The following is a 25,208-nucleotide window of genomic DNA, read 5'->3' as shown; positions in this document are numbered from 1 at the left end:
CAATATAGCCCAGGTATGTGGCAGGCTATACCATCTAGGTTTGTGTAAGTACACTCTATGATGTGCCCATAATGACATAATTACCTGATGACACATTTCACAGAGCATACCCTATTGCTAAGCCACACACAACTGTACTTAACATCTCTGAACTTGTTTCCAAATCAATAAAAGTAGATATAATAACAGTACTCAGAGCCGTAATGAGGATTAAAGAAGGTGATATGTATAATGCGTTTAGCATGATATCTAGCCTGTAGTACCAGTCATACTATTACTATTCTCTGAATCTGGCATGTGCTTGACCAGATAGACTTCTTTTGCTGTCAAGAAAGAATTAACTGTGATTGTTTATTGACTAAGTCCCTTGTCTTTCTTCCTGTGCAGATAAGTCAGCTGAGGATTATAATTCTTCTAATGCCTTGGTAAGTATTTACTCTATGTTGATGTGGGCAGACGTGGAGGTAAGGATCAAGACGGTGTGGCAGAGGCAGAGCCTGAGCTGGAGGCACTCATATTAGTCACTTCTGCACCCTTGGCCTCAGAATTCCTATCTATCCAATAAAGAAATTAGATATAATAAATAGGAGTATCCCTTTCAGCTTTAATATCCTAGAAATTCTTTCTTTGTGATAATTTTTTTATTTTTAATTTTTATGGATTCATAATAGTTGTAAAATGTTCTAGAAATTCTGGAACCAGAAGATATGGCTTTAGGTTCAGTTTTTTAATTTGTAGCTTTGAACCTTGGGAAAGTCAGTTTGCCTCTTTGAGCTTCAATTTCTTCATCAATAAAATGAGAATGATATACTCTGCCCTTACCTGGACGTGTCTTCAGATACCTACATTTAGAAGAAAATTTCCTCTTTGGTCTATGGAGTCTGCAAAACCAAGATTAGTACTAATTGTTGAAGGGAACAGATTTTATTCATTTAAAGTCATTCATTCTGTCCTCTGAAGTTGTAATGAATGCTTTGACACTCGAATGGATGTTACAGAAATCATGAAGAATTGGCTGGGGATTAAACTAGAGGATCTCTGTGTCTCTCTCAACTTACAAATTCTATTTCCCAGGGCAGTTACAAGGATAAAATGCGATGTTGATGTATTTTAAAGGGTCCTATAAATAATAAATTGTGATGCATGTAAGAGAATACTGCCTTTTTTTTTTTTTTAAGAGATGAGGTTTTGCTCTGTTGTCCAGGCGGGAGTGCAATGGTGTGATCATAGCTCAGTGTAAACTCAAACTCCTGGGCTCAAGTGATGCTCCTGCCTCAGCCCTCTGAATAGCTGGGACTATAGGCATAAGCCACCACACTCAGCTAATTTTTAAAAAGTTTTGGTAGAGATGGGATTCTCATTTTGTGTTCTCAAACTCCTGGCTTCAAGTGATCCTCCTGCCTCGACCTCCCAAAGTGTTAGGATTACAGGTGTGAGCCACCACACCTGGTTGCTATTTATTTTTTACATCTGATGTCTCTTGTACATAGGTGGTTATGCCATTCTGATTTACTAAACATTTGCAAAAGCCCTAGTTTATACTATGCCAAGTCCGGTGTGAATAAGTGACATTACAGAGATGGTCAGACATGTCCCAATACCTAAGAACCTCCCAGTCTTGAGGTTGAAGACCTCAAGCAGCCAATTCTTCATGATTCCCATTTGTGCTTGAAGGCACAGACAGATAATTATAGTGCAGCATGCTAACCTTCATGAAGCCAGGGGCTGTTTCTGACTTGTTAATTGTTATACCGTTTGCATCTGGCAAGTCTTGGCATTTGGTAAACATTTACTGAATGAAAGGTTGGAGGTGTCAGAGAAAGCTTCCTGATGGTAAAGTCTGAGTTGAATGAGTTAGTTATCTAGAGCAAAGATTAAGGGGAAATGCGGATATTCCACACAGAAAGAGAATAGCATGTGTGTGGGCAAGGAAGTTCATGAGGTATACTTGCACAGGGAACTGCGAAATGGTTTGTTATGACTAGAATGTGAATTGTGAAGGAAGTAGAGGTGGGCGATGAGGAGGAGTGGTAGTGGTAAGCGGGACAAATCATGTAGGAGTTTGACTTATCTTAAAGGTGATGAGAAGCTTAAAGAACTTAAGCAGGAGAGTGGTTAAGTTCTAACACAATACCGAGTCACCATCAAAATACTTTGAACCATGCTTCCACCGTGGGTACTGGTTTATTCTGAGTCATTTTTACACTTATTGATTATAAAAAACAATATTCACATGTTCAGTGCCTTGCAACCTGTTGGATCCTTTCTTACCGACTCTCTGAATCCTCACAGGAGCTTACTGAGGTAAGTTATTATCCTTATAGATGATAAAACTGAAATGGAAAAGAGTTAATGGCAATAGGCATCTGATTCCCAGCCTATACTGCTTTCCCCCGCTTCCTGCTGCCTTTCATCAAATGGAAGAGATGTAATTAAAAGATGGGAAAGAATTTGCAAATACAGGATCTTTGAATAGTAAATTATTGAAGAAGAGGCTTTAAGCCGAATTGTGCTTCATGGCTCAAATGTCTTTATGCTTTTGTGGAAAGAGTGATAGCCATCAATATTGAGTGCCTATGATGCACTGTGTTAAAAACTTTATATAAGCATGATTAGCCTCACAATTACCTATGTAGAAAGTATTGTCATCTCCATTTCATAGGCAGAAAAACAGAGTTTCCTGAAGACTTATAATTAGAACCACATTAGAACTGGGGTCTTCTGAATCCCAGTTTGGGTTTCTTTTCACTGTGGCAAGGAACAAAAAAAGATGTCATTGAGGTCTTATAAAGGAGACTGCAGTAAAGCTGTAGCTATGTTGTTTGTTATTGAGGAGGAAGAGCCCTGGGGTTCATGCCATATGGCAGGGAGGATAACACCTGCTTGGTAAAAACTTGTACTGGTTTAGTATCTACAATTAAAACTACTAAGACTGTGAAGGACATTGTTCTCCCTCAATTCAGAACATTTGTCCAGCACTAGCTCAGTGCTCTATATATCCTTACTAGTTTTACATGGAGGAAATGTTTTGTATTATGGTAGCATGTCATTATTTTCCATATTGGTTTCACACAGATGATTCCACTTGTGAAATAATCAAATACAATTGCTGCCTAAGAAATTAAGACTCAGAGAGATTAAGTGACTCACTCTCTACGTTTGACTGAGTTAGTAGTAGAAACCAGCACAAAATTCTGCTCTCCTGAGCATTCATGTATTCACTCACACCCTAAATATTGAGTTAGTATCTTCTTTATGCCAAAGTACAGGTGACACAAAAATGAACGTGCACTATCTTAATCCTTGAGAAAAAAAATTAATGACAGACTGGGGAGAGAAGGGCTGCAAGAAAGGCATGAATAATGTACAATGGGGTTATATTTGATGGAGTGATTTATTCTGCTCTGAAGTACAAGGAAGTTTGCAGAGTTCTTGGGCCTTAAAACATTGTTCGTTTAACAAACATAATCTTAAAGTCCCTTTTAGCTCTAAATTCTGTTATCTGTGGTTCACTGGTCTGAGATCTGACTCTAAGATTCCATGGCATTTTAATGCCTGATTCTCATTTATAAAATGAATAGTTACCACATGATAGGTTCTTTGGGTGCTGAGAAGTCAAGGACTAGTAAGATCTCTGCTCTTGGTCTCACAGTTTTTGTGGTGAATCAGAACATGTAAACAAGGATTTATAATACAGTGTTAGGTAAGCATCAGGTAATGATACCAGGCAGAGAAAAAGGCAGTGCTTTCCTGTGTGATGGACAGCATGAACAAAAGTTGGGTTAAGGATCCAGTATGTTAGGCCAGAGAGCTTGGACTTTATGCTGGAGCTGAGGGAGTGTTTTAAATAGAAGATTGATGTAGTTGGATATGTGATGTCTAAACTAACATCTTAGATTTCTTTAGAAATTGGATCAAGATGGTAAACTGAATTCATGTGCCCATCTCTCTTGCTATCTCAAATTTCTTAATTTCAGAAAAGATTTCTTAAAAATCAAATTAAAAGCAATGCTCTAAAACAAAAGCATGACGTAAATCAACTGTTGTGAGGAATTCATGGAAGATAGAAAGCAGAAAAGGTCAGATTGATCAGAGCAGAAGAAGCCACAACTTAAAGTATAAGAGAAGATGCCTAGGAAAATGAAAGTAGCTCCAGAGAAAATGGGCTGAAAGAATATATACAAGAAGCAGGAAAGAGTCATGGGCCATCTTCAAGGGTAAATTAATTCTACCTTTGAAACAGTAGGGGCAGCCTCCTCCTTACAGTGCACAAAAGGCAGTGGGTGCATTTGATTCTAAGCTAAAATCAGCTAATTTTCTGGAGAAAGTAAACTGCCTACTTGAGGAAAGCTCTTGCTGTGGGTATAGGGGCCTGAGAGAGAAACAGAGAGGAACCTGAGTTAACTGCAATATTCTACCACAGATATAAAGAAAAGGAAACAGGAGAAGTAGCTCTGCAGTGAAGGAAAATACATTAAAGTTTTCCATCCCAAGAGTAAATTTGTCATACTTTTGATACCTGGGAGGAGGGGAATCTCTACTTTTCCATGCCTGTGTACCCTAAAGTAACACTTGCCAATAACCATCTCTCCATAACTCACGAACAGATCATATCAGACCTCCATTCAGAGGAGGACAGTGGAAAAACAGACTTACATAAGTTTCAGAAAAACTAATGTTAATTACACTAATCTGTCGTTCACTTATAGATATGAATGAATAGCCAACGATCTCCAGACATTTGAGAGAAACACAACATTAAAGAGAGGGACCAAGATAAGGAAAGAAAAGTAACCCCAGAGGAAATAGATAATTCAGGAAATAACTTTTTTAAAAATCTAATATTTTCAGAGAGGATCTATAGTTGTTGCATCTACAGAAACACCCTGCTATTAGAGCAACCAGAGGAGGAAAGAGTGTTCTTAGTATTAAAAACGTAAGAAATAAATTTATGGCTGGGCACGGTGGCTCACACCTATAATCCCAGCACTTTGGGAGGCCGAGGCAGGTGTATCACCTGAGGTTGGGGGTTCGAGACCAGCCTGGTCAACATGGTGAAACCCCATCTCTACTAAAAATATAAAAATTAGCTAGGTGTGGTGGTACATGCCTGTAATCCCAGCCACTCGGGAGGCTGAGGTAGGATAATCACTTGAACTTGGGAGGCAGAGGTTGCAGTGAGCTAAGATTATGCCACTGCCCTCCAACCTGGGTGACAAAGCGAGATTCCATCTCAAAAAAAAAAAAAAAAGAAAAAAGAAAGTTATAAGGTTTAAACAACAAATGCATATAAGTAAATAGGGAATTAATGATATAAAAGATAAAAAATTTGAGAATAAATGACAATAGAGGGTCGGTCAAGGGGATTCAAGCATAAGTAGAGAACAGAGGCAGTAGAGTGAAAAAATAAATAAATATTAGGAGAAAAATTTCCCAGCTAGAGAAAGGCATGATTCTTCAGATGAAGGGCCTATTAATGACCAAGTCAGATAATTGAAAAGAGATCCAAGAATAAAGAGAAAAATCTTAAAAGCTTCCAAAGAGAATATGGTTCATGTCCAAAGGAACATTAGCATCAGACATCTCGTTAGAAATAGTGAAAAAAACAGTAGTATCTTCAGAGAGATGAGGCAAATTGTTTAGAACCAAGAATTCTGTACCTAATCAAACTAATATTTTAACTATAAGGTGTCAATATAAAGATACGTTTGGACACGTGTAGATCAAAGATTACCACCCATAGATTACTTCTGAAAGGCTAAACACCAAATAGTAATAATTACCTCTAGGGTTGATGGTGATTGAGAATACTCACTTAAAAATATTTTTATTGGCCAGACATGGTGGCTCACGCCTATAATCCCAGCACGTTGGGAGGCCAAGGTGGGCAGGGCACCTGAGGTGAGTTAGAGACCAGCCTGGCCAACGTGATGAAACCCCATCTCTACTAAAAATACAAAAAAATTAGCTGGGCGTGGTGGTGTGTGCCTGCAATCCCAGCTACTCAGGAGGCTGAGGCAAAAGAATCACTTGAACCAGGGAGGCAGAGGTTGCAGTGAGCTGAGATTATGCCACTGCACTCCAGCCTGGGCGGCAGAGTGAGACTCCGTCTCAAAAAAAAAGAAAAAAAAAAAAAAAGTCAAGTAGGACTAAAAGCCTTGTAATAAGTAGTTGTCATTCTGCGATCTCCCTTCACCATTGTCTTGGCAATCCCTTTGCATTTTTGTGTTGGTATTCCTACTTTCTCTGTGCCATGTCTACATTATTTTTTGTTTACTTTTGAATTTGGTGGAGCACATCCTCTCGTAGATTTAAGAAAGTAAATGGAAAGTAAACATTTAATATCTTTCAGGTCTCAAAATGGGGGTGTTCTCTATGCTACCCTCATGTTTAATTAATACTTTAACTGCTTATAGAATTGCAGATTATACATATTTTTTTATCAGAATTTGGAAAACATTACGCTTTTGTCATCTAGCTTTCAGTACTGCTGAGTCCAAAGCCATTTTATTTCTCCTTCCCTGTATATGACCAATCTTTTTTTCTACTCAGAAAGCTTGTAGGATCATCTTTGTCACCACTGCTTTGAAATTTCACAATTGTATTCCTATTTACATCTATTTATACTGCAGGGAGCTTTGTGAACTCTTTCAGCCTGGAAACTCTACCCTCAGTTCTAGGAAATTGCTTGAATTATTTTGTTGATGATTTCTTCCCCTTGCTTCTTTTGTTCTCTCTTCCTGGAACCTCCATTATTTAGATCTTGAACATCTTTTTTTTTTTTTTTTTTTTGAGATGGAGTCTCGCTCTGTCACCAGGCTGGAGTGCAGTGGCGCGATCTCAGCTCACGGCAACCTCCGCCTCCCAATTCAAGCAATTCCCCTGCTTCAGCCTCCCGAGTAGCTGGGACTATAGGCGCACACCACCACTCCCGGCTAATTTTTTTTGTATATTAGTAGAGACGGGATTCCACCATGTTGTCCAGGATGATCTCGATTTCCTGACCTTGTGATTTGCCCACCTCGGCGTCCCAAAGTGCTGGGATTATAGGCGTGAGCCACCACGCCCAGCCCTAGATCTTGGACCTCTTAAACTGATTCTCCATTTTTTAAAGGATTTTCTCTATTTTCCTTGCGTTTGTTTTTATTCTGAAGAATTAGGAGACTTCCTCAACTTCATCTTTCAGTCAATTTAATTTTTCATTTCTATTCTCATGTTTAATTTTCAAACACTATTTTAAGAAAATATATAGCATTCTTATTTCCAGAATTGATATATTTTCTTCTCTCTAAGGAAGTTAATGATAGGCTTTCTTTGGGTGTTTTTTCCTCCCTGTTTAGCCTGGTTTTTCCAGGTGGCCCTTTGCCTCATTTGTTTTGGTTTCACACTTTTATGTTAGAGGTTTTCCTTGCATATTCAGAGGTCTGCTCATATTTATGATTGGGGTACTAAAAAGCTCACTAGAATTTTAAGCTCATTGGTGGTGAACAATTCAATACTTTTAATAAATTTGTAGAGTTGTGCCACCATCACCTGAAAAAGTTCCCTGGTGCCCTTTTACCATTTATTTAAACTCCCATGCTCAACCCTAGGAAACCACTGATCTGCTTTTGGTCTTTATAAATTTGTCTTTCTAGACATTTTATATAAATAAACTCATACAACATGTAGTATTTTGCGTGTTGCCTCTTTTACTTAGCTTTGAACTTTATGTTGTAACATGTATCAGTGTGGTGTATTTCATTTATTGTTATGTCCAAATCATATTCCCTTGTATGGATACATTACATTTTATTTATCTTTTCGGTTTTTTTTTTTTCTTTTTTTGGAGACGGAGTTTCACTCTTATTGCCCAGACTGGAGTGTAATGGCGTGATCTCGGCTCACCGCAACCTCCGCCTGCCGGGTTCAAGCAATTCTCCTGCCTCAGCCTCCTGTGTAGCTGGGATTACAGGCATGCACTACCACGCCCGGCTAATTTTGTATGTGTAGTAGAGACTGGGTTTCTCCATGTTGGTCAGGCTGGTCTCGAACTCCCGACCTCAGGTGATCCACCCACCTTGGCCTCCCAAAGTGCTGGGATCACAGGCGTGAGCCACCGTGCCCGGCCTTATTTATCTTTTCATCAATTGATGTGTACTTGGGTTGTTCCCACTTTTTGGTCATTATGAATAATGCAGTTATGAACATTCACGTACAAGGTCTTGTGTGGTCTCATTTCTTGAGAGTATATACCTAAGGAATGGAACTGCTGGGGCATGTGGTTAACTTCATGTTTAACCTTTTGAGGAACTGCCAGACTTATTTCCACAGTGCTGGCACCATTTTACATTCCCACAAGCAGTTATGAAGGTTCCAGTTTCTGCATATCTTTGCCTGTCCCTGTTGTTGTCTGTCATTTTATTATAGTCATTTTAGTGGATGTGAAGTGGTATCTCATTGTGATTTTATTTGGATTTCCTAATGGATAATGATGTTGAGCATCTTTTCATGTGCTTATTGGCCATTTATATATCTTCTTTGAAAAAATGTATTTTCTGTTATTGATCTGTAATTTAATTCGACTGTGGTCAAATAGTATATTTTATGTGATTTCAGTCTTTTTAAATTTATTGAAATGTGTTTTATGCCCCAGCATATAGTCTATCCTGGAGAATGATCCATGTGTAGTTGAAAAGAATATGTACTTTGTAGACATTGGTTGAAATGTTCTTTATATGTTGGTTAGGTCAGTGTTGTTCCTTTATCCTTGCTTATTTTCCTTCTAGTTCAGTTAATTATTGAGAGTGGAGTAATGAAATCTCCAACTAGAATTAAAATTGCTAACTATAATAGAATTGTCTCTTTCTCACTTTAATTCCAATATCTCTTGGTTTATGCAAAACTGCTTTGTTAGGTGTACATATGTTTATGTTGTTATATTTATAATTGTTATAATTGATAGAATTGGTATATCAGTTGTTTTGACTTTTTATCATGAAATGTCTCTGTGTCTCAAATGATATTTCTTCTCTTAAAGTCTTTTTTTTGGTGTTAATATAGCCACTTTGGCTCTTATGGTTACTGTTTGCATGGTACATATTTTCCTGTTTTGCTTTCAATTTATTCATGTATTTGAATCTATAATGTGTCGCTTGTAGACAACATATAGTCTAATCTTTTTTTCTTTTCAGTCTGACAATTTCTGCCTTTTGATTGGGGTATTTAGACTATTCATGTTAATGTAATTTTTGTTAGGTTTGGACTTAATGTTTACCCATTTGCTATTTATTTTCTGTATGGGTTCTGACTTTTTCTATTCCTCTTTCACTGCCTTCTTTTGTATTAATATTTATTTATTTTTTTACTTTGCATATTTCTTTTTTTATTATACTTTATGTTCTAGGGTACATGTGCACAACGTGCAGGTTTGTTACATATGTATACATGTGCCATGTTGGTTTGCTGCACCCATTAACTCATCATTTACATTAGCTATATCTCCTAATGCTATCCCTCCCCCCTCCCCCACTATATTAATATTTTTATTGTATCATTTAAATTCTTTTTTAAACTGTATTTCTTGGTGGCTATTTTATGTCTTATACATTTTAATTTATTACAATCTACTTCACATTAATAGTAATAGTATATACTAGTAATAGTATTTCTTGGTGGCTATTTTATGTCTTATACATTTTAATTTATTACAATCTACTTCACATTAATAGTAACTGAATTCCCAATGTATCTTCATTCCCTGCCCCTTCTTTGTTCTGTTACTGCCATTCATTCATATGCACGAATGTGCATGTATGTACTGTATATGTTGGAAGCCTAACAATTGCTTTATGCAATTATGTTTTTTAAAGAAGTTAATGGAAGAAATAACAAAAAGTATTTTTTTAGAGTGTTCCATGTTAATCTACATATTTACCATTTCCTCTGCTCTCCATTATTACTTGTGGATTTGAGTTACTATTTGGTATTACTTCCTTTCAGTCTGATGGACTTCTCTGAATATTTCTTGTAAATCAGATCTGATAGCCATAAATTCTCTTTCTCTTTGTTAATCTGGAATGTTTTCATTTCATCTTCATTTTGAAGGATAGTTTTCTTGGGTATAATTTCTTGATTGGCAATTTTTTAAAATTTCAGCTGTTTGAATATGTCATCCCACTGCCTTTTGGCCTCCATTATTTCTGATCAGAAGTTTTTATTTTGGTTTTTAAAATATACTGATCAGCAGTTAGCTGTTAATCATACTGATTGGCCTTGTACATGATGTCAGTTTTCTCTAATTGCTTTAAATATTTTCATGTTGGCTTTAGTTTTTGGCAGTCTGACTGTGCGTTTAGGTGGTTTTTGTTTTTGTTTTTGTTTTTTTAATTTTTCTTTTACTGAGACGGAGTCTCGCTCTGTCGCCCAGGCTGGAGTACAGTGGTGCAATCTTGGTTCACTGCAACCTCCTGAGTTCAGGCAATACTCTTGCCTCAGCCTTCTGAGTAGCTGGGATTTCAGGTGCGTGCCACCACACCCAGCTAATTTTTGTATTTTTAGTAGAGATGGGGTTTCAGCATATTGGCCAGGCTGGTCTCAAACTCCTAACCTCAAGTGATCCACCTACCTCGTCCTTCCAAAGTGCTGGGATTACAGGCATGAGCCACTGTGCCCAGCCAGGTGTGAATCTTTTTGTGTTTTTCCTACCTGGGATTTATTGAGGTTCTTGGATCTGTAGATTAATATTTTTTATCAAATTTAGGAAGTTTTATCTATTATTTCTTTACATATTTTTTTCTGCTTTTTTTTTTCTTCCTCACAGACTCTTATTATATGTATGCTGGTGTGCTTTATGTTGTTCCACAATTCTTTGATGCTCTGTTTTTTACTTTAATTTTTTTACCTCAGTTCTTTGTATTAGATAATTTCTATGGGTCCATTTTCTTTTTTGTTGTTGTTGTTTGAGACGGAGTCTTGCTCTGTCGCCCAGGCTGGAGTGCAGTGGCGCTTTCTCGGCTCACTGCAACCTCTGCCTCCTGAGTTCAAGCGATTCTCTTGCCTCAGCCTCCTGAGTAACTGGGACAATAGGCACGTGCCACCACACCCGGCTAATTTTATTTTTATATTTTTAGTAGAGATGGGGTTTCACCATATTGGCCAGGCTGGTCTCAAACTCCTGACTTATGATCCACCCACCTTGGCCTCCCAAAGTGCTAGGATTACAGGCGTGAGCCACCGCGCCCGACCTCCATTTTAAAATTCATTGATTGTTTTGCCATGTAGAATCCCTTGTTTAGCTCTCTGGTGAGTTTTTCATTTGTTATTTTATCCTTCAACTGCAGTATTTCCATTTGGTTCATTTGAAGTAATTTCTACTGATAATTTGATTCATTGTTACGCTTTCTTTTAACTCTTAAAACATTGTTTCTTTTAGTTTTTTGAATGTATTTATATCTGAGTTGAAATCTTTATTCTCTAAAGCCAACATTTGGGGACATTCAGAGAGTGTCTGTGGATTGCTTTTTTCCCCCTAGGGCATACTTTCCTGTTTCTTTCTATATCTTACGATTTCTTGTTGAAAATTCAATATTTAGATAATATTCTGTACCAATTCTGGATACTGATAGCCCCCTCCCCCAAAAAAGTTGCTGGCTTTTTTGTTTATTTGTTGGTTTTGTATTATCTTACTAGGGATAAATCTGTGAAATAGTCTCTATCTGTGGTCATTGATTTCATTGCTCAGTGTTTGTTTTTTTGTTTGTTTGTTTTTGTGGTGGTTTTGTTGTTTTGTTTTATTGCAGCCCGGCTTTCCAGAGGTTGCTTCTGTGTTTGCTTAGCTGAATCTTTAGCCAATGATTTGACAGAGATGGTGCTCAAAAACTTCAACTCTGTAAGGCTTCTTTCCTCTACTGATGGATCTGTGTGTAGGTAGGGGAGTACATTTACTGTTTAGGCCTTTTTCAAGTCTGTTCCAGCTTTTACTTTCTGTTGGGGTCTTTTTAATCTTTTATGTGCATGCACACAGCCAGGCATGTGTGATTAGCATGAGGCTTTTCTAGTGTCTGCTGTGCCTGTGAATAGCCTTATCAGAAATTAGTTTGCCCTACTCAGGACTGTAACCTCAGGCTAGTAGAACTGAATAGTTGGCCCTCTGCCACTACCGTCTTTGGAAGTCACTTCCAATGACAGTGCCACTGGGCCTGGGCATTGCCCACATCTCCAACAGAAAGTGAATGTTCTTGGACTATGCAGTTATACCCTGGTCTGCCCTGGTGGAACCGCCACACTTCTGGAGTTGGGGCTGGGATGCATGGGAGCATCCCTTACCCAGAATGCCAGAGATTCTATTTTTAACCCAGAGTTCAGGAGTTTATCAGTCATGAACACTTCTCAGTATTTTGTTGACCTTTGTTGGATTTCCAGGGAACTGAAATGGTTTTTGTCAATATTGTCCAGATTTATAGTTGCTTTTTGGGGAGAGGATTTGCCAGTCTTCTCTCTCTGCCATACCTGGCAGTCTGCTTATAATATTTTTAAAAAGATAAAAGACAGATTATTCTGGGCTATAATAAAAGATGCATTAGAGAAAGCAAGACTGGGCGCCCAAAAAGCAATAAGGAAGACTTGTAAAGGATTAGTAAAGGTAAGAGAATATGGTGCCTAAGTGAAAGCAGTGGTTATGAGGCTAAGGAACAGAGGGTTTAATGGAAAGAACTTCTTGAATCCTGATACAGTTTGTTTTCCATTTTACCATACTGCTTCTCACGGAGTGGGGAAAAGATTTTATGTTTAGTCAGGTATCAATCCTTGGTCTCCCTATCCCAAGGAAAAGTATCAAGTTGATCTTGTTGTAGGGTGAGCATAGTCTTCCTACTGGGACAGAATGCTTGGTGAACATGCACTGGCTACCATCTCCTCTCTGGGTTGGGTTGTCACATTTCAGTGGCCATTTTCAATCTGTTTGCATTATATCATTCTGAGCTGCCCAGAGCCTTGAGTTTTGATTCCAGTACCTAGTCATTTTCTTCTTCACTATTTTTCCTTGACCTTAAAACTTCTATTTGATCAGGCAGCAGCCACCCAAAATTGCCTTAGGATATAGTCTTATCCTTGACCATCTTAGCTGAACCTTGGAGCCTTCCCAAGGTGGTTTTTTAACTGGCCTATCTGTAATGAGAGCTGGTTTTGATCATGTTGAAGATATGATAAAGCAAACAAACTTTTATAGGGTATGAAAAAAACCATCAGACCCACTAATTTTTACTGTAGAATGTAGGCTAATGGTTTAAGTCAGTTAATAGTACAGTTCTTTGCCATTTTGGTATCTTCCTTCACAATCCTATTCCCATTATCTCCACTTTTTCAATTGTTGAGTGCCGCATCATTTAGATATTTCATTCCAGTTTATACTACTGTTGGATAAGACGTATTCATTTAGCAATCCTATACTGAGCACTTTCTAATCATCTGGCCAACATCATTATCATAGCTAATATTTGAGTATTTTAAAAATGAATTTTACATAGCTTTATCTCATTTAACCTCACACTAACACTAAAGTAAGTACTAATACGGGCTGTATTTCATATCTGAGGAAACTGAGAGTTAATATCTTACCCAGAACTCATAGTTTGTAAGTGATAAAGGCATGATTTGATCCTAAGCTAGTTGATTCCAAAATGTCAGTTTTTAAGTATTATTCTATCCTGCCTGGTAAAACAGACAATTCAACATAAAACCTTAACAATTGGAGAGAATTATAAAGTAGCCAGTGATATTGTGTTAGTACTTCTAATGAAGAAGAAATAGAAAAAAGAAGGAAAATCAAACTAAAAATTGATATCAGTGGAAAAGTACGTAAAGTATATTCCAACAGAGGACGTTTGAGATCTGTCACTAGAAGAACAATTGAGGAAGTCGCAAGAAGAACGAACTTACAAAGTAGTTACAGACAAAGACGTTTCCATGTATTTATTCCTTATTGTCATCCGGTAGTATGCTAAGAATATACACCTTTAAGCAAATGCGCAGATTGCAAGGATGTAATCCAGGGTACTATTCATACATTTCCATAATAAAACCCAAACTGGTAGATGAATTTATATAGAAACACCTTTAAAATATTGTTGAACAGTTGATGCTATCTGAAGTTAAGATGTAGGTTCTTAAATTAGTAACATTTGTGTTCTACAGTGTTTTGGTTCTAGTATCTTGTTTTCAAAAAAGTAGACAGTATTATAGATTATAGTTAATATTCTTTGCCTATTTGCAGTAGAAAACTTGCCTGTGATGAATATTTTTGTATTTAAGGCAGTGGAGATGGTATATTAGTATATATGTTTGAACATATGAGGAATAAAAGTGCTATTCATACAACATTTCAGGAAGTAATAAATTTGGTACTCTTTCTGAAAGCTTTGAGTACTCTATCAGATTATACTTTAAAAGAACTGAGAACAAGGGACCCTTGAGTTTGTTAGAGTCATAGGTGCAAATTTTTTTTGGTGCTTTTCACTATTCTGTTATAAAATAGGAATTTGTATTTTATTGCCATTGATTAAAAAAACCTTTTCTCTAATTTGTGAGAAACATCTTAATAAAACACTTTAAAAAGAAAAAAATGTATAGATTACATCACTGTTCTACTCACAGTACTCCAGTGGTTTCTTATTCTAGGTCTAAACTCCAAAGGTATTATTACCGCCTCTCTGACTTGACGTAATCTGGTTCCCAACTAACTTTCTGACCTTGTTTCTTTCCTTACTTCCCCTTACTGACTTTGTTACAGCCACATAGGTAGAATTCTTAAGGGTTGTGGGAACACACCAAGCATGTTTCTGTCTCAGAGTCTTTAACTTCTTCCATCTGCCAGGAATATCCTTTTCTCAGCCCCATGACTTGCTCCTTTAATTCATTCAGGTCACTGTTATATGACATCTCATTAGAGAGGCTTGCCCATGCCTATGGTATCTAAAATAGTGTCTCCCCACCCCCCCAACCAATCTCTGCTCCTATGTGGAGCAGAGACTTTGGTGATTGTTTTTTACTCTATTCTCTTCTAGAATGTAAGTTATAGAACCAGAGGCTTTATCCGTTTTATTCTTTATTTAGCCCCAGAGCCTAGAATGGAGCCTGGCACACAGTGAACGGATGGATGGATGGCTAGATGGGTAGATGGATGATGAATAGTGGAATGTGTGGCTTTTGTTTGAAACAGAGATTTGTGATTATTAGACATAATGATAATTTAATTGATTCCTTACATCTTTCTAGCTCTTTACCATTTTCAGTGATTTTATGTTCACTTTGCCTCATTTCATCCATTTAATGGCCCTCTGAGGTAGGCAGAAAGCTGTAGTCATTATCCCTATTTTATATATTAAAAATGTGAGACTTAACTTAGACCCTTGCCCAAGGACACAGGGCTAACAAGTAAAAATCTAGGTAATAACCTAGACCTTTCTCTCTCTGACAGATGTTATTATCACTGCCCAAAGCTATCACCTATGGAAGACAGAATCTTTTACTGAGGAAGGTGATGAAATCCCCTTCTCTACAGTTTTATAAAGCAAACAAACCTAGTGTTTATAGTATACATCAGGGGAGCTCCAGGGCTACCTGATGATGAAGAGCCTTGCTGAGTCAACTTTATTCCCACATTAGGTTTTTAGTTAAATTTTGTTGACTAGTGGGGAGAAAATAAATTAGAGCAGAAAAATATCGAAATACATATTTTGACAGGGAAAGAACCTCTCGAGTTTTGGAACTGAAAACGATTTAAGGTCATCCCTCAAATTATAACACTCCTCTTCCTTCACATTCCTCAGGTGATTAAACTTCAAACCAAGAAGACAGATTTATTGCCTGTGGTCACCACAACTGCTTATATATGCCCAGCACTGTCAGTTTTTAAGTTATGCTTTGTGCTGGAGGCCCTGTTAAAGTCTATGAGAGTGCCAGTTTTTCCTACTTTTGTATGTCAAATGTGGTAAAAGACAGTCTTCCACAGTCAGTAGCTCTAGTATATTATTCCTTAGTTCTTCCATTTATCCCGTTATTCTGACTCTTGACCTTCCTCTTAGGAGGCTCCAGGTGTCAGGCAGGAGGGGCTCTCATCCTCTGTCTATCTCCTATACCAGATGGTCACTACTTTAGGACATGGACCATCTTTTTCATCTTTGTACATTTATGTCAACAGTATCAGTCTTACTGAGCACAAAGTAGGTGCTCTGAAAATACCTGAAACTATTGAATTATATCAGTATATATTAAAAGATCCCCATTGCCTCTCTGGTTCTTTGCTGACCAAATGATAGAATCATTTGGTCTCTATCAAAAATCTCATGTTTTGGAGGCATTTTGTCTCTTAATTCTGTGTAATAAACAGTAATGGTATGCTATTTTTGCCTGGACCTGCCCTAAAACCTGCCACTCTTGGCCCAGCTCTGTTACAGTTTGCATGGGGAAATCAGGTTGTCACAGATTGTGAGCAGATCTAATTAGTGATAAGTTCCATTCCAGGGTAGGGCGGAAGCTTAGGGAAATAGTATCCAGTCTGGGGAGAAATTCATTGTTCTCTTTAGACAACATGATCCTGATGCTGATGTTCTTTATCTTCAGGTTGAGGTGAGGACCCCTGGTGACGTAATGGGTCCAGGAAATTTTTGCAAAGAGAGGAAAAGGACAGGGCAAAAGCCTGTTTAGACTGCCATTTACCATATCAGGAGAGAGTAAGAAATTATAATGATGAATTTTGAAAAATTAGAAACTTTTGATCCCTTCCCTACATTTCATACTTTATTTCCTATTCAGTATGGAGAGCAAAATTCATAGAATAAGAAGGTACTGTGAGCTTGTCTTCAGGGGTTGGGTTGGGGGAGAGGCAGGTAGAAAAGCTGTAAGCTAGCTTCCCATTCACAGTTAGGCTTTGGGTGGGAGAAGGAAGCTCCAAGGGATTGAGTGGATAGTGATGGCTAAGAGAAGAGGGAGAAACAGATTGAGTTTCTGAGACTAGCTACACGGAGGTGAGAGCTTGGAGGCTAATGTGGATTTCAGAAGGGGTATCAGGTTGGGGTTTCTCCCTGGGGGGTTTGGTGATCCTGATAGTTAAGTTCCATGGCAGCTGGACCAGATGCATCTTGCTTTTCTTCTTTGCACAGAATGTGAAGGCTGTGTCTGAGACTCCTGCAGTGCCACCAGTTTCAGAAGATGAGGATGATGATGATGATGATGCTACCCCACCACCAGTGATTGCTCCACGCCCAGAGCACACAAAATCTGTGAGTCTTTGGGACCTGGACAGTTTTGTGATTTATTAGAGTAAGTGGGGAGAGGGAGGAGTTGGTGCTAAGACCTAGAAATTTAATATTCTGGTAGGGGTCCTTAGATTTTGGAGCTGGTGAAATCACTGAACTACCTTGACTAAAGGTACTTTCTGTATGATTAAAGACAAAAAATGGTGTATTTATTTATCATCGGTTTGCAGATAGTCCCAAAGTGTCCTATGTAATTGATGTTTATACCAATCCAGTCTTGGTTTGCTTAGCCTGTTCTCCACAGATAGGACAGGAAGATATACAGGATTGATGCTACTTAGTGCAGGACAAACATAAATTATTCCAGTCTCCAGGGAAGCAACAAATTGTCTTGCTACAGATCTTTTCTTCTCTGTTAAATATGCAGCATTGAGCCTCTTAGAGCATTATCAATAATACTGAAAGACCCAAGAGAATTTATAAATACATTAGCGCTATTAATATGCTGGGCATCAGGAGTGCATTTTGATGCCGGATGTTGGCAATGATTTCTGTTTAACTTTCTTTGAGGTTCCTGCATCTGAGAATAGCCATAGTCCCTCTACCCTTGCTTTGAAAAATCTAGTCCCCGTGCCTTTTACTTAATTTGGCATCACTGAGCACTGACCTGCCATCAGATGATACTCTACTAGTGTTTCTTTGTTTAGGTCCATAATGAAGGAACCATCTAGCACTTCTGTGATCTTGAAAATAAATAAATAAATAAATAAATAAAAAAGGGCTACCTCTGGAATACGGCATTCAGGGAGGTGTTCGAACAGAAATTGGTTGAGTGACTATTGGAGATGCTGTGGAGGAAATTCAAAGGAATTATATGACCTTTTAAGATGAGAACTTATAAACAATCTGTGGAATCATTTTCTCTGTAGGTCACAAAGTTACCTTAAGGGAAAATGGGCTTCAAAATTGGAGAGTTGTTAACACTGATACGTTTTTTTTTATTTGTAGGCATGTTCATTTAAAACATTTTTTTCCCCACTAAACCATGAACACCTCAAAAAGTAGAGGAAATCCATATATATGTATTTCTAGTGTTTAACATAGTTCTTGGCACCTGCAGAGGTGGGTAAATATCAGAGAACAGTAAATATTGAATTAATTAATTAATTAATTGATCTTCATAGCGTTTCTTTCTAAAAGGGTATTGTTAATTCCTAATTTATAGAAGAAGCATCTGAGATTTGGAGAGGTGAATTGATCTGCCCAATCTCTTAGTAAACTAAAGAGCCAGGATTTGAAAGCAGGTAATTAACGCCAACTCCAGGTTGTTTTCCACCATAGCACAGTGGTATTTTTGTGTGTACAAACCTGTGCTAGGAGCCAGAGAAGGAGACTATTAGAGAAGGAAAAGGCAAAGTTTCTGTCTTCAGAGAGACATATCAAGACAGTCAAAAGAGGACAGGGCATGAAAGTATAGGTTTAGATACCTGGGATATAGTTTGTCTACAGGTACAAGAATAGAAAATTGAGAAATCATTATACTAGAGTAGTAATCAGGAAAGAAACCATCACCTCTGATCTCAGTGTCTTGGCTTATTGCTGTTCCCACTACTGGAAAGTTCTCTCCCATTTCCACCTATTAAAAGCCTCTCCAGTCAAAAGGTAGCTTGGTCAAGCAGTCGAAGGTGCAGGATTTAGTAGGCTTTAGTCTCTGTGGAGCCATGGGTTTGAGTCCCACTGCTGCCAATGGCTTTGCATCATCCAGATAAATGATCATCATAGATAAATGATCCTCCGTTCTTTGCAGAAACCTATCCATCCTTCAGGATCTAGCTGCAGGATCCTGTTTGTTTATTTATTCCATCAAATATTTACCTGAATGCTTGCTTTTTTTTAGTAAGTGGTTAGATGGAGAAACTCAGGGATCAATGACCCACATTCCCTGTCCTTATACAGTTTATGGACTATCCAAAAGATAATTGTGATATTTTTATGATAAAATCTGATAAATACCTTGAAGTATCTCCTAGGAAAAAGTATAACTTATGATCACTTCTGTACCTCAGTAGCATATAGCTTGCTCATTTTTTTATAACATGTATCACTTTCTGCCTTGTAGTTATGATTTTCTCACCTCCTTTATGAGAATGAGAGGATGGGGCAGCATTTTGTACAGGGTGAGGCAACAAGTAGATTCTCAGTAAACGTTATGTAAATTAATAATAGGACATTTAATGTTTTTAAAAGGTAAAGTTTGAGTGCTTAATGTCTGCTGGGGATGATTCTGATTACCTAACATATTAATCAGTTTACTCCTACAGCAACCCCAAAGATAAGTGTCATTATTATCACCATGTTATAGATGAGGAAACTGAAACACAGAGAAGTTAAGTAACCTGCCCAAAGTCAGGCAGAAGGTAAGAATAAGAGTTGGGATTTTAGTTCAGGCAGTCAGGTCCCAGAGTCTATGTTCTAAATCACCACACTCTACTGCCTCTTGATGAAGAACAAAAGTAGTTCCTTCCCTGCAAGGGTTCAGGATGTAAGGAGGGAATAACTCAATAGAAGTTGGTGTTGTGCTAGTAATGCAAAGTGCTGTGGGAATACAGGATATTTCTTTTAGCTTGGGGAAGCATAAAATATTATAGATGAAGGAGATCCTTATCTAATAGAATTGTCTTTAACTAATTTCTTTTGATAGTTGTCTAGCCTCTATTGAATATCTTTAGTGCTGAGACTCACTTCTTTTGTTTACAGTGAGAGTAAGGAAGGCCATTTTACCCAGAATGGATGGGCCTGGGCACAGAGGAGGAGTAATAGAGATTTTGACATAGGAGAAAGGATGAATTTATTGGGGTTTGCTCTGTGGATGTTCTAACCTCACATCTAGGAGAGGTTCCCCTGTGCTGACAAAGGCTGGTCTTGCCAAAATTTTGTCACAATAATGCAGGTATACACACGGTCTGTGATTGAACCACTTCCTGTCACTTCAACTCGGGACGTGGCTACATCTCCCATTTCACCTACTGAAAATAACACCACTCCACCAGATGCTTTGACCCGGAATACTGAGAAGCAGAAGAAGAAGCCTAAAATGTCTGATGAGGAGATCTTGGAGAAATTACGTAAGGAATTTGTCACTTTCTGAACCTTTCTTTGCTTTATGACTGGTCAAGCACAGAGATTTCCTGGTCGTAGGCTTGGTCCATGCAGCTGGCTGGCCATGCTTGGTACCTTAGCCTCAGACTGCTTCTCCACCCTGCCTCTGCACCTATGTTCCCCATCTCACAGCCCTGGTTGGATACTGTGTTAGGATGGGGATGTGGTGAGAGAGTGTAGATAGCTCACTTTGAGGGCAGGGTACCCCTCACCCCTAGGCATGTGTTATAGAGATGACATCTAATGAATTGTCTAGAATGCCATGCTTGAGAAAGACTGAGGACCTAGTGGAAAAGGGCGCTGTGATTGATTATTGATGTTTTGCCATTGACCTAGGAGAAGACAGATCTGCCATCTTGGTTGTAGGAAAAGAGGGAAGGGAAGTTAACATTTTATGTATCAAATGACAAGCAAAATATTTTCTTGATTTTTAAAAAATTTAATTCTCTTATTAACCCTGTGAAGAAAAGTGTTGTGATCCTAATTTTTGCTATTAAGATAATCTGAGGCTCAGGGAGGCTAAATATCCTGCCCAAAATCACACAGCTAAAAAGTGACAGGGCTGAGGTTAGAACACAGTTTTTGTTCCTGTAAGTAGAGCATACTGCCTCTTGCTGTCAAGTGGAAACTTCCATTTTACTTTCTTTAGCTGCCAGAAATGGGGGTATGTTAGGGTAGCTTATTTCTGTGTTTCAGTAAACTGCAGGAGAATTCATATTAGAAGGAAGAACTAGGTTGATCTATGGGCTTGGAAGAATCATTTGACAAGGGCTTTAATTTATTCACTGTGTCTACTTACTTCCAAAAAGGATTCAATGTGACCGATTTGGCGACGTCTGCAAACTGGCATTGCTTTCTGGTTCTCTAGTTCTTCCTGATTAATTTGTATATGACTTTAAAACAAATTTTCACTGTTTTAAAAATTGCCCTTTTCTGGATCCCTCATAAAATGACAAAGTAAGAAAAGCCACTTCCCTAGTCATCTGTTTACTCCTGTATGTAGTCTTCTTCTCTAAACCAGAGTTTTGTTTTGTTTTGTTTTGTTTTTTTAACAATAACATTTAGAATTATGATTCAGAATTAAGACTTGGCCTGGGAGTTAGGACACTTGAGTTGAAACTTCTGCTCAGCCACTGACTTGTCTTAGGCAATTTTCTACTGTTCTCTAAACCTCATTTTTCTCATTTTTAAAATAGGGATGTTAATACTTGTCTCATTTGCAAATCAAATGAAGTAATATATGTGAAAAGTACCAATTCCTAGTAATTGGGTGTTAATGGAGAGTACAGTGGACCGGGAGACTAAAAATGAAACTCCTAATCTTAGCTCTGACACCAATTTGCTGTGTGACCTTGGGGAAGTATCTTCTTTCCTTCTGTGGGCCTCAATTTCTCCATCTCTAAAATACAAGTTGTAAAACCCAATGGAAAACCTCTATGTTATTGCGCTTGAAATATCCTTTGTTGTAAACGTCTTCTCTACTTTATCTCTCTGGCTTTTACTTAAAGTAGAAATCAGTCCATATGTTACCTTTCTGAAGCTTTTCCAGTCTTTTTTTTTTTTTTTTTTTTTTGGTGCCTCTTTCTGTACCCCTTTGGTATTTATCATAGCAATTATGTTTTCATGGAACTTTATGCTTACTTATCTGTCTCCTCCATGAAATTGACCTTCTAGAGAGCAGGAACTGCCTTGACTGTGTCATATCTCTTCATTCCTAACACAACATATGGCTTGGTGCGTATTAAATGAGTAAATATTTACTGATTGTATTAATTAAAACATGAATGACTTTTAGGAATTTAGAAATGGAATAGCTTGCTGTGAATCAAAGCAGTCAAGTTGATGAAACTTTTGGTTGGGACTTATGGGGGAAAAACTGAGGGCCTCTTTAGAATGCTTTTTGGCTATTGGAGGTAGTTCTTTAACCCATGCCAACTCCAGGGTTCGGGGAAATGTGGGACCTTTTTTGTATCTTGATTTTGGAAAAAATGATTCATGGTCTCTGTTTCTTTCAAAGGAAGCATAGTGAGTGTGGGCGATCCTAAGAAGAAATATACACGGTTTGAGAAGATTGGACAAGGGTTAGTAGGGGCATTTTCTTTCCCTGGAGAAATGACTTTAAAGTGTGTGTGCTGGCATATATGATTTTGCTTTTGTTTTGCCTCTCATAAACCTTGTTCTTCTTTCTCCACTTCACCCCTCACCCATCTGGAGTTGTTATGTTAGAATGACTTCAGATTTGGCAGAATTGCGCTTAATGTGAGAGATGTGCCATTAGCTGACCATGTGGCTAAAAATACCCCTGCAGTGACAGTGAGAGAACGATTTTTTTTCTTAGCACAAAGCCAGCTTCCCAAATTATAACTCTGCTTTTCTGGATGAACCCTGTTTGTCCTAGTACTGAGCTCCAACAGCACTAATATAAAATGGAAGACCCAGAACTACAAACCCTTCTACTAGTGTAATAGGACCTATTTTTCTAGGTAGATGCCGGAATATATCCATCTGGCATTCATCCTTCTCTGTATTTTGTATGCTGCCCTCAGTGTAATGAATTCAGCAAATCTTAACTGAGTTCCTATTGTGTGCTAGGCACTATGAATTCAGAGACAATCTGTGCTTTCAAGGACCTCAAGTCAACAGAAAAAGATAGGCAAACAATTGTATAGTCATATGTTGCTTAACAAAGGGGATATATTCTGAGAAGTTCATCCTTAGGCAATTTTGTCATGTGAGCATCATAGAGTGAACACAAAACTAAATAGTATAGCCTACTACACACCTAGGCTATATGATGTAGCCTCTTGCTCCTAGGCTACAAGCCTGTACAGCATGTTACTGTACTGAATACTGTAGGCAGTTGTAACACAATGGTAGTTGTATATCTAAACATAGAAAAGGTATGGTAAAAATACAGCATAAAAGATAAAAAAAAAAAAGTGTATTTGTATAGGGCACTTACCATGGATGGAGCTTGTAGGACTGGAAGTTGCTCTGGGTGAGTCAGTGAGTGGTGAGTGATTGTGGAGACCTAGGACATTACTGTGTACACTACTGTAGACTTTATAAACCCTGTACACTTAGACTGTACATTACATTTATTAAAAAACAAAGTAATTGTGTTATGACGTTATAACTGCTACAGTGTTACTGGGTGATAGGAATTTTTCAGCTCCATCATAATCTTATGGGACCACCATCATATGTGGTCCATTGTTGACTGAAACATCGTTATGTGACACATGACTGTCCTGTGTTTTTAAAGTTTGGCTGTTATTTTGAGTGAAAGAAGCCAGATATGAAAAAGCAGATACTGTCTCATTTGATTTATATGAAATTCAAGAATAGGCACAAGTAATATATGATAATAGAATTCAGAATAGTGGTTATTTCTGGGAGGAGGATGTAGAGTGGGAATAGGCATGAAGGAATCTTTGGGGGTAATGACTGTAGTGTCTTTTGAAAGTGTTTGGCCATTTTTTTGAGTGAAAGAAGCCAGATATAAAAGAGCAGATACTATGTCATTCTATTTATGTGAAATTCAAGAACAAGCAAACTAATGTATGATAATAGAAGTCAGAACAGTGTAGTTATTTCTGGGAGGAGGATGTTGAGTAGGAATAGTCATGAGGGAATCTTTGGGGGTGATCTTGATAGTGAACACATGGGTGTGTAGATATATAAAAATCAAGTTGTACACTTAAGATTTGTGCAAATTAAGTTATACCTCTCTATAAAAAATAAAAATAATGAGATTTCTAAAGACCCACCAAAAGAGATAAAAAGAAACTGAAAAATAAAAATGTCTGGCTCTCAGTGTTAGTGGAATGAAAGCTTTGTTGCTAATGATGTCATTGAAATTTTCTTTTTTTTTTTTTTTAATTATACACCCAAGAATTTCCAAAAATAAGATAAAAGATTGCATAATATAGGAAGGTTATGTTTATACAGCATTCTACAATTCACATCTGTTATTTGCATTTATTGTTTAATCCTCAAAACAACTCTGGGCTTGAGTGGATCTCAGTTTTTTTCTGGTTGCAGTGTTTTTCAGACTAGACATGCTTTTGTGAGTCTGAACTGGTGTAAGGTATTTAACACCTTGAGAAAAAAATTATTTTGCTTACCTCAGAGTAATGTGGGACGGTATTTCCTTTAGGTAGTGAAATTGAGATATTAAGAATATAGCAGAAATGTACATGGACAAGCATAGGCAAGTCAGGTTTCTTCTCTGGACTGGAGTTTCTTCCTGTAAATTTAAGGAAGACAGGTTGTAAATTGAGGGCCTTTTACAAAACTCCAGAACTTTTGTGACTTTTGTTTTGTTTTGTTTTTTAGTTACTGATATATGAGACCTATAAATAGGCAACATCTGCACGATGTTCTTTCCTTGCTTACTTGACAGGTCTGTTAGTGCTAAAGGAAGAATGAAATATTTATTAAGCACCTATGCTGATGTTTCCACGTTGCATAATTTTTAAAATATAAATGCCATACCAATATGATGAATTGGTAATACTGTAATTTTTGCTTGCTTTTATTTCTCCTTAAAGACCTGAAGATTATTATTCTTTTGGACTTGGAATTCATAGTCTAATTATATGTCTATTCAAGTTAGAAATAGGTATTAACCAGTGGGCCTGAGTAGCTTTCTAGAACTTTGTAATCATGGAGACAGTCCCCAAATGTCCAGTGCCCTGAGGCTTGGGCATGTTTGCCCTTTAAGAATAGTACATCTAGTAGGATCAGGAAAGGATGGGGTTAGGAAGACAGATACCAGCTTTATAACAGAAGATAGTTAGGGTCAGGATAATC

The 25,208-nt window shown here is 37.7% G+C and overlaps 1 protein-coding gene across 13 annotated transcripts in view; it reads left to right on the top strand.

Moving 5' to 3' along the window:
- The window catches only part of LOC105468800 (p21 (RAC1) activated kinase 1), a 149,126-nt gene that overhangs the window by 100,135 nt on the left and 23,783 nt on the right, over nucleotides 1-25,208 (top strand). For 7 of the 13 annotated variants that reach the window (XM_011719171.3, XM_011719169.3, XM_011719168.3 and 4 more), the window contains 5 exons: nucleotides 388-425; nucleotides 2,242-2,304; nucleotides 17,139-17,258; nucleotides 20,185-20,359; nucleotides 22,411-22,474. In XM_011719171.3, coding sequence (XP_011717473.1) covers nucleotides 388-425; nucleotides 2,242-2,304; nucleotides 17,139-17,258; nucleotides 20,185-20,359; nucleotides 22,411-22,474 — 460 coding nt within the window. The remainder of the gene's footprint in view (nucleotides 1-387; nucleotides 426-2,241; nucleotides 2,305-17,138; nucleotides 17,259-20,184; nucleotides 20,360-22,410; nucleotides 22,475-25,208) is intronic. The other 6 variants (XM_071075342.1, XM_011719175.3, XM_071075344.1 and 3 more) reach the window with 1 other exon arrangement.

This window comes from Macaca nemestrina, chromosome 12 (genome assembly GCF_043159975.1).
Source record: "Macaca nemestrina isolate mMacNem1 chromosome 12, mMacNem.hap1, whole genome shotgun sequence".
Lineage (NCBI taxonomy): Eukaryota > Metazoa > Chordata > Mammalia > Primates > Cercopithecidae > Macaca > Macaca nemestrina.
Note: the sequence above shows the minus strand (reverse complement) of the source record. Positions and strands in the feature narration are given on the sequence as shown.